At 45.0% G+C, this 9,878-nt stretch overlaps 1 protein-coding gene across 1 annotated transcript; it reads right to left on the bottom strand.

Annotated features, from left to right (window-relative positions):
- Positions 1–574: 574 nt before the first annotated feature.
- Positions 575–9,834, bottom strand: LOC131284943 (transmembrane protein 26). Its single transcript, XM_058313802.1, has 6 exons — positions 9,641–9,834; positions 7,723–8,402; positions 7,418–7,580; positions 3,504–3,578; positions 2,970–3,194; positions 575–890 (listed from the first exon to the last, which is right to left on the bottom strand). Exons 1-6 carry the CDS (start codon positions 9,832–9,834, stop codon positions 575–577), a joined length of 1,653 nt encoding a protein of 550 aa, XP_058169785.1.
- Positions 9,835–9,878: the final 44 nt, after the last annotated feature.

Here is a 9,878-nt window from a genome sequence, read left to right as displayed (position 1 = left end):
GGCAACTTTCTTCGAGGAGAAACTTTCCGCTCGGGAAAATAACGCCACTCCCAACGGTAGTCTCAGATGTTTGTCCAAAGGCCGCCCAAGAAAACGTTCGAAACAGGTGTTCCAAACGTGATTTTCCCCGTTTGCCACCATGTTTTGTTCGTTCGTCGTATTTTTTTCACATATTTGCATCTCTGTTTGTACCTGCTCGACGAACGGTTTGTTCATTCCGTGGCAAAAGTCTTTTGGGAACACAGCTGCACAAAACAAGAATTCTTCCGCGTTGCGGTGAAGCACTTAATTGAGCTGTTTTTTTTTTGGCAAGCCACGGATGCTTATGGCTTCTTTTTTCAATACAAATTCGGAGCACACATTTTCGTAGGTTTTTTTTTCCTTCGTCGACCACCAAACCCACGGTATTGTTGTCCGCGCTGCTAAGGCAATGTATCTTTTTCTTCCCTCAAAAGGCACTCTCGATTCAAACACAAAGTACAGGAAGTGGTCTTAAAGAGCGGAAATTCCTCGACAACCCACTCGACCACCGCTTTTCGCACAACCACAGTCAGTTCTCCTGCATATCATACGTTCATTCCGTGCCGGATGACGAACCCGTGGAGCTGGCCGAGGACTGCGTGGAGCTGCCGGAAGACGAGCTGCCCGTTTCGCTCGGTTCGGCCGTCGGTGGTTTCGATTTCTTTTTCCGGCTGCCGGTGGCACTCTTCTCGTGGATTATCTCAAACCCGGCCGTCTCGGATGTTCCGTTTCGCGCCCGTTTCCGCTGCTTGTGGCGCGCCTTCGCTTCGATTTCGTCGTCGCTTCGATCGCTGTCGATTGGTGGTGCTGGGGGCTGCTTCTTCCGTCCGCTTCCGCCCGATTTTCCATCGGGATGACGGGCCGATTTCCTACGGAGACGAACGGGAGAAACGTCATCAGAGAAGATGAGATCTCGCTGGCGCGGATGGACGGGATCATATGAATTCATTTGCAAGGGGCATAAGTGTACGCACACCACCACGTGCAGCAGCGGCTGCTGGAGTGAGTCCACCGTTCACCGGTGGAAATTGCTTTCCACAAGTGTAGCTCCTCTCTAAGCGCACATTGTTGAGCCGTCTCCGGGCCAGAGCTGAACAATCCCACACGCGTCGAGGGTGGGATTAGCAAGAAGCACAATCATAAAACGGTATGCTGTAGGCTCAATGGCATCCTTCGACACTGAATTGTGTGATGCCCCGAACATTCCGCTACCGCTGGTAGCGTAAACCTTCTGTACATGCCTTGGCGTAGCAATCTTGTGCCATATGTACGTTAATTTGCTTCCCAGCGCAAGGGGGAGGCGAAAACCAGATAGCGACACGATTATGGCACAGTAAAAGGGATATTTTTCTCTATTAATATTAATCCTAGCGCCGCCCTTTTATCTGCCCTTTCTTTATCGAATTTGGCCGGAGGGGTAGGGAGGGGTTTTAGGTCAACCACAGTGCAACAATTGCCACGGCCGCTCGAGCAAGATTGGATTTTGTTGTAGCACCGTGTTGTTTGGCACTTAAGCTCGTATGATGAACGGTCGACGAGATCTTTTTGGGATTTTGTCTTCCGGAATTCAATATAACGAGTGTTTATCGCTGCTCGGCGTTTGAGAAGCGGTTGGTCTATAAAAAATGGTCTGAGTTTTCTTAGTGCTTATTTGATAAAGACTATTATTTTGAAAATTCAAATTGGACTAATGCTACCTCAATGTTATCTCGAAGCCCTGACCAGTCGTTTGTCAAGGTAAAACAAAATATTTCAAATTACAAACTTTGCATGAATAATAATAATAACTCGTTTATTTCGGTTTTTATTTGTTTGTTGTTTCTGCTTTTTTAATCTTTATCTGGCACAATCAAATGCTTGTAGTATTTTGTAGTATTTTCCTGTACTGCTGAATAATATTGTTGTATATAGATTGTTTTAAAAGGAGAAACCATTTAGTTGTTGCAATGCCAATAGTTTTTATTGTAGACCTCAACATAACAACAAGATGCCTTTTTGAATCAAATTGATTGATACGTATTAAAGGCCATTTACGCGTACCATTTTTCCGAAGAATTAGGAAATGACAAGAGTTGTAGGAATTACGATTCAGATTCATGAACCTATACCTTCTTTACTTCGGTTCAGAGATTCCTTTATCTTTCAATGAGAGATTCATGAGTTTTAAAGATTTACTCATGTTAAAAGAATAGACAAGTAAAAAAAAAAACTGTTTGTCGCTTGTTTAACAAATATGAAGATTCATCAAAGATACATGAAAGATTCATGAAGTTTCAATAAGGTTTCGCAAGATTCGTCATTGTTCAAAACATCCTAACGAATGCCAAAAGATTCATGTATCAGTATGAATGAATCTCCTTTAAGATTCATAAGTCCCAACAGTAGAAATAACTTTTGAAACAGGTATTTCTCCTAAATTATCTCTCTTTTTTCCATGCCATTTACTATGTGTCATTTAACATATAAATCCAGTAGGTTGTAAATAAAAGATGATTGCCCAAAAATGATGGAGAACGATAAAAAAGCGTTCTTAAATTTCATAACATCGCAAACGTGGGGAACACCAAGTGCCACCAATCCAATCCTCTAACATCATCTTTTCCATGTGACACAAACAGTAACCTTTCTTGGCATGTCAAGAGACAAGATACCATGACCTATCATCGCACAAAAGGTCACCCATCGCTGACGCGTCACAAAAACTAGGACCAGAACACAAAATAAGAAGAAGAAAATAAAATGCCACCAGCCTGACTGAAACCGTCGGGAGATTTACAAGTGTCCCGTTCAAACCGCTGGGACTGGTTGATCAATTGCAAACCATCACCGGCCCAGGCCGAAGGAAACCCAGCACCTAGGGGAGGCAAAACCTAGCGCACACTTTGCGAGGACCTCAAAGCTCCCCTAGCCCCATCCCCCATCCCCCTGCCCTGGAGTGGAACATTTACCTGTCCTTCGACTCCTTCGGCCGGCGCTCGAGTGGTTTTTCGGTGTCCGTGTCGCCACCACTGGCCGGCGGTGGCGGAGGTGGCGGTGATGGCGGGCAGGGATCGTCCCCCCCATCCGACTCAGCCCCGGCCCGTGACCTGGGCGTCTTCCGCAAACGCCGCTGCTCGGCCGTCGTCTGACTGCTGGCCGTCGAGTAGCCAGTGTCCTTGCGGGACGAGGACGACCTGCGTGCGGTACCGGGGGTGGGGGCGAGACAAAAATGGGATAAAAATACGGAAGAAACAGCAACCACTTGATAATACTGAACTGCCGAACGGAAGAGATGCTAATCACGATGACGATGGCGCGCGAGGCGATCTCTTGGCCTAATAAGGTCAAAACGCGCAACAGTGTGGCATGCCGTCATGGTGATTAATTGTGCGTAATTAATTGCATTCGCTGCCGTTCCGGGCGCTTCGATATGAAACATCTGCACCGAAAGACGAGCGGGTCCTAGCTTGAAATGTTCGACACTGTGAGGGCAGTTAGCTTACCGGTGTTTCCTCGAATGCTTGGAATTTGACTTCTTGCCCTCGTCCAGATCATCGTCGACGATGTCGGCCACTTTTCTGTGGAGATGAAGTAAAAAGAACAGAATAATTACTAAATTGCACCAAATAGAAGCTAGTAGTTAAGTTGGTTAAGTTGGACACGATGGTGGCATTTTCTGGACAGTTCTACCCTACTTAATTTCCCAATCTTCTTCTCAGTAGCTTTACATGAAAAAACTGTTAAAAATCCCAGTTGATAAAGTTGTACCGTAACGAATTACTGTGGCATTCCGTGACGTCAATAAACCTCACGATCTAGCTTTGGTCCGAAGAGTAAAACCTCTCGAATGTGGCCAACGATGCCGTGGCCAGATAAATGACACCACCGTTCGAAAGTCTTCCGTGTAAGCTTCGATGGACCTCGCTGGCCGTTTAGACGGGAGTTAATTCCGGTAGCTATCAAATGAAGAAAAGTGCCACTTAAAGCCACTGGGCTTAATGGCATCGATGTGGGCCAGCTGTGCCGGTACCACTTTTCCACAAAATGGCGTTCCGAAATTAAACAGTTTGGTCGAGTTTCTGGATGGGCCGAGGAAAACGCACCTGCCCCGGAGCGAAGTGCAATAACCGTTAAAAAAATGCACATCAGCTGGGGTGCACTCCGGGGAGCAAGGGTACGAAATAAAGAAATCGATGTGCACAACCAGTGTGCTCTGAACTGAAGGTAAAGTTCGTTCGCCATCTAAGAGAACTTCGCCAAGAGAGCAAGTGAACCGGTTTATTGTGATAGTCACAATAAAACGCCACCAAACGACACCCGGAGTCCCGGCTGCACTTGCAGCATGCAAGAGTTTTACCGGCTCTACCAGAGGATCAATGCTAGTGAACAGTTAGTTGCTCTGCCACTGGCAACTGCAGCTGTAAGCACACAGAACTTCCTCCGTCTACAAACAAACATTTTTTTAAAGTTGTCCTTGGAAGCTGACTCTTGCAAAAACACACAAGGAATTAAAAATGAAAATACTTTTCTCCAACAAATGAATCAAATTCTCGCATGGCGAAGTTTCTAAAGTATATGTAGAGTAGTTATTTGAAACGTGAAAGTTATTATTCAACAACAGAAGAGCATCCAAACCATATGTGGAATCAAAAGACTACACATTTTTCGAAAAGTTACCAGAGAAGTCTGCATGCATGCAAAACAAACGAAGGAAATAATCATATGTTTATAGCTTTTGAATAGGACACCCGTTTGAATGATTGGTTTACCATAACATGTCTTATTTTGATTGTAAAAGTTTGTTGCGTTACTGCCAACAAAATAGGAAAAGAATCGCGTCATATAACACGAAAGGATTCGAAACAGGTGCAAACTTTCAGTGTTTGCGCAACTGCTCTTTTTTGTTTGAATCGACGAGTACAGTGTAAAATTTGAGTATATTCTAATTGCATACCTTGTGTGAATTGTATTGCAATATTTTAAGGTAATCTATGAAGTTTTATTGCTTTGGAACTTCTAAACGCTAAAGGCGCTTATAATCTGATTTTCATTTAGTACTCAACACTAGCATTTATTTATTATTGCGCTTTTGTGCATCAATTTGTAATTTTCCAATAATGTTTTGTATTGGTATCTGTGCTTGTAAATGCTGAACCAATCTATGTGCTATAGCTCCATGTATTCGAAACTGAACTCCGGTAATCTTTTTGCAAATTATGAAATCCACAAACTCGATACGGAAAACTCTCTTCATCAAATACTTGATAAAGTTAATGGTGATGACGCAGTATGAATTTTAAATGTGGGAACTCCGCCCTTTTTAATACACTAGCGGCTTGGGCAAACATAATCATACATGATCAAACGTTCCTTCAAGCAGACGAAACTTCTCGATCCAAAACAAATCCCAACGTTGGGGTAGGCGGTTTCGCATAGCGAAATTTCATCAAGTTTCATCTGCCCAACATCCTCCAGCTTGAAAAGATTCAATTTCAAACCCAGAACCGCCGGCACTTGTTCCGCACGTCCAACGTCAGGCCGAAAGGGGGTTTGCGGAGGAAGCAAATCGAATCATAGGTTTATTTCCGCTATCCGTGCCACTATTACCATATCATCTGCTGCCAGCTTGAGAAATGAGCCTTTGGAGGACTCTACCTTTGCGCCAGTGAAAGTTGGCGATGAGTTTCGACTTCGCACGCCTATCTCGAGCAATAATAATCCTTTCCCATACGCCGAGGCAAATAATCGATACCGGGCCCTTTCCCCTGGGTATCTCGGGAATGGCAAATCGCGTCAAAAAACGGGCCCCAACCACACACCGGTCGCCATTGTGCGTCGACCGGAAAAGCCATTCCCGGAACGACTACGACGACGGTTCGATTCCTCAATCGGTACCGGAAGCTGGTTCACGCTGGAAGCGTGTCGTTCACCGGTTCGGCCGGTGACGATGGCCTAGTTTTGGGCGGGTTCCATTCTATCGCTCGCCTCGGAACGGTGGTAGGTGGTCGTTGGATGGAATGATTAATGTTTGTTGCCGAGCCATTTGCGTAGAGTGGAGAATTTATGCGCCTTCGAGATTCGCATTTCCCGCCAACCCGAGTTTACATTCGAATTCGCCCAGAGGAAGGTGTGTGTGTGTGAATAAGTGTTACGATTCGCAGAATTCGCTCACGAATGCCAACGTGACCGTCTGTCAACCGCCGTTCAGGGCTGTTAGGATACAAATGGCATGCAATTAGGGACTGCTGCGAGACAATGTTATCAAGTGGATAATTCATTCTGAGGCACCATTTAAAGGTTACGAAAATCGTGTTCATGGTATTTTTTAAGTCCATTCAAGTCTCCTGGAGCATTTTCGGTGTAATAATCTTCTTAAGCAACAAACGCCTCGAGGAGCCACCTTCTTTAAACATTCGCAATTAATTAATGAAAACTAACTTCCTACCGAAGCCATAGCCCGAAGCCATTCGTCCAAAAACTTTCTGCTTATTATTGTGCTCTTCACAACGGTGTGAATGGATGTTTCGGGGCACGAATACATTTAAAATCCCTGTGTTACTTAAAGCTAGGATTCGTTTCCTTTCTGCACCTTCCTATCAGCTTTAATGTTATGTGAAACAGAAATATTTGTGCCATTTGTATACATTTACACGATGTGCGATACTCATTTTCTTTATCAACTATTTCTTTTCTTAAATCAAGAAGTATTTTGTAAAGATTGTTTTTAGAGATTTAAAAGATAATAAAAGGTATCGTGGACTTATCACGCAAGGTATCAAAATAATGTGTTTTTTAAAAAGGGCCTCTATAAAGAAAATGTTTTCATAAGCACTGGATATCTATACAATATTTGTTTGTGCAATGATGATGATGATGTCACAACGTTTTTTGAAGTAGTATTTCCATGTTGCACATAGTTGCACATAGTAATTTTTCTTCCCAAACAGTTTTATGTTTAGAATGTTTTTATTTTGTCAAAAAAGGATCGTTTTTGAGTTGCTTAAGTTCACACTTTAAAATTTAAACGTATTTTTGTTAGCGTATCGTATTACCACATTTATCCATACCCGTTCGTTTAAACAACACCTACTGAAGGTGAGAAATGTTTTGTTAATTTTGAGTAAAAGTATTCAAAAACTATACTTTTGAAAACTGATTATTTTTTAAAATTATAAAAGAAAAATTTATCAAAATATTATTTATTTAAATTATCATGTTGCAAACTTGACCGGTTCTGCTTCGAACGATCTTTTTAAATTTGTCTTAAAATTTATGAAAAAACTTTCATAAAGAAAAATTTAAAAAAAGTTCGTAGAATAGAATAATTGAGGTTTTCAATCACCTTTTCGCTGAACATGGCTTCCAACGCGCGCCGTGGTTTCTCAGAGACGAGGAAACAATTAAGGATTAAACTTACCTTCTGCTTATTTTGCGCTGCTTCTGGTGACGTGCCCCGACCGTCGGTTGTTCCACCTTGCCTCTCGCCTTCAGCCGCTGCTTCGTGGCAGCCGCTTTTCGATTCTCCGAATTAACCACGTACAGCCGATAAAGCTGAAGTAGGATAACGAGCGTATTTTTACCTGATAGGAGGAAACAGATCAGCACAAAACGGAAAAGTCAACCCTGGAAAATGGGGGCATGCAGGGCGAGCGGGGGGAAGATAGATTGTTTGTCCGGACCCGTCGGACGGTGGCTGATGGTCTCGGCACTTCCGATACTCACAGGTGAAGAAGATGTTCATGTACGTGATGATTTTGTAGTGCACGATGATGAGCAGACGGAAGGTGAGAAATGGCGCGTCCTGTAGGAGGATGTTGAGCGCTATGCCCCAAACGTCGATGTTGCAGCACGCCACGTTGCAGCAGTTGGCATCGTCGGCCGCGTCCTGAGCGCTCCCACGTGCTCCACTTCCGCCACCCCTCGGCTTCCGGGCGCGCGTTGCCGAAAGGACGATGGTGAACTGCAGCAGCGACCAGGACCAAATGCTCAGCGTCAGCAGCACCAGCACCGGTTCGTTCGCTATCTTCGCGTCCTTGAACGAGTCGAAAAACTCGATAATGTCGGCGGCCGTCCCGATATACACGAGCAGCAGCTGGCTGAGCTGGTCCCGGGTTAGGTCACCCTTCGGTAGCATCCAGCGGCCGATGATGAGGACCAGCATGAGGAACTGCTCGATCAGCGTGACCCACATCTCGGCCGTCAGCTGGATGTCCGGCAACTGGATCTTGACGCCGAGCATCTTGTTCAGATCCTTCAGGTCCTTGCCGACCGTGGCGGCCAGGTTGATCGTTTCGTTCAGCATCTGATCCTGGTAGCGCGTCCGCTTGTCTAGCTTGTCCAGCTCCAGCAGCCATATGGCCGGCACGATGCTGGACAGGTACAGAAATACCGACGGGCAGAACCTACCAAACGGGGGCCAGGAAAATGGGGAAGAAATATTACCACCTGGCCAGCAACATGCCTCGATTTGTCATGATGAAGCGAAAATTTGTCTTCATAATAAAGCATTTAAACACGCCCGGATCGGCAACAACGGATGACCGAACATTTTTTAATAAAGCGTTAGAAATTTTCTCGTTTCCACGCGGTGATAATCCCAATTTATTTTTGAGTCCGCGCTTCCTGCTAACCGTCACCGTCACGAGAAAAACACGCACAGAAGATAATGGACTTACCCCCAGCATACAACTTCCCTATGGTTGCCAAAACTTTTGCAACATTTGCCCTTTGCCTAGCCATCGCAGCTTCGTTCGTAGAAAGCAACCGGATTACATTTAATCTAAATTTATGCCTCCCGCTTACCATTAGGGAAGTTTTGTCAGAGGAAACTTTCATCACGTGTTTTTGATGGAATTTCCCGGTACGTACGGGAAGTAATTGGGGAGGCGGTACCACGTAGCGTACGCATGGCCGGAGCGCAAACGTTCGTCCCGGGCGGATTGAGGATGGAATGAGATTTTTCTATTTCGGAAAAGCATTACGGCGGCTTGCAAACGGATTGAAGCTTTTCGCACGCATTCGAGAAGGATCGGTCCATTAGTTATTGATGCAGTAGGCTGTTTATCTTACGATTCGTTTGGAAAATGATGGAAATCGTTTTCGGTTTTTATATCGTCACAATGATATGCACAGTTCCACCAGCTTTTGCATTTCCCGAGAATTTTTCACAGTCTCGTAAAACCGATGCTTCGTTTCTGTCTTGGACGCCATGCCTCCCTCGAAACATACTGGAAACAAGATGAACCACACCTGACGAAAAATTCTCCACATGATGGTTGCGGCTGTAAGAAATTCAATTTTCCCTCACACAACATTTTCCCGGCTGGGTGGAAGGCAAAAACTTGTCGTCACGTGAGATGAACAACGTTATTTAGACACTTTTCTTCCCTCGCGAGCCTCTAAGGACGGCACGACACAACGTAACACATACAGAAGAATCTCGTCTTGAGTAAACCCATCATGGGTGGGAAAAAGAAACACTGGGTACAAAGTACACATGCAAAGCCACGCCGTTGGGAACCGTCGTGTGTCAACCGTCCTCCCTTTTGGGACCGGGGCACGAAAATGAAAACGCTGGGCAGGAAATTAGATTTTACGGCTACTATCTTTGGCTCCATCGGTTGCCAGCCCTATGTCTTACCAGCGCCATTCTTGGTTCTTTTTGATCGCCAGCGTAAAGATGCCTTCAATGAACAGCACCCCGATGGGCGCACACAGGCTCCAGTAGATGGGATCCTTTTTGTTTTGCGTCACCTGCCAGATCGCAATAAACCCGTGCGCGGCGAACAGAATTCTCGTCACCGTGGCTTTAAATGTGGCCAGCAGTTTTGCCATTGCTGCGACTGTTAACGGTCGCCCGCACTGATCGACCGATCGAT

This window comes from Anopheles ziemanni, chromosome 3 (genome assembly GCF_943734765.1).
Source record: "Anopheles ziemanni chromosome 3, idAnoZiCoDA_A2_x.2, whole genome shotgun sequence".
In the NCBI taxonomy this organism is placed as follows: domain Eukaryota; kingdom Metazoa; phylum Arthropoda; class Insecta; order Diptera; family Culicidae; genus Anopheles; species Anopheles ziemanni.
Note: the sequence above shows the minus strand (reverse complement) of the source record. Positions and strands in the feature narration are given on the sequence as shown.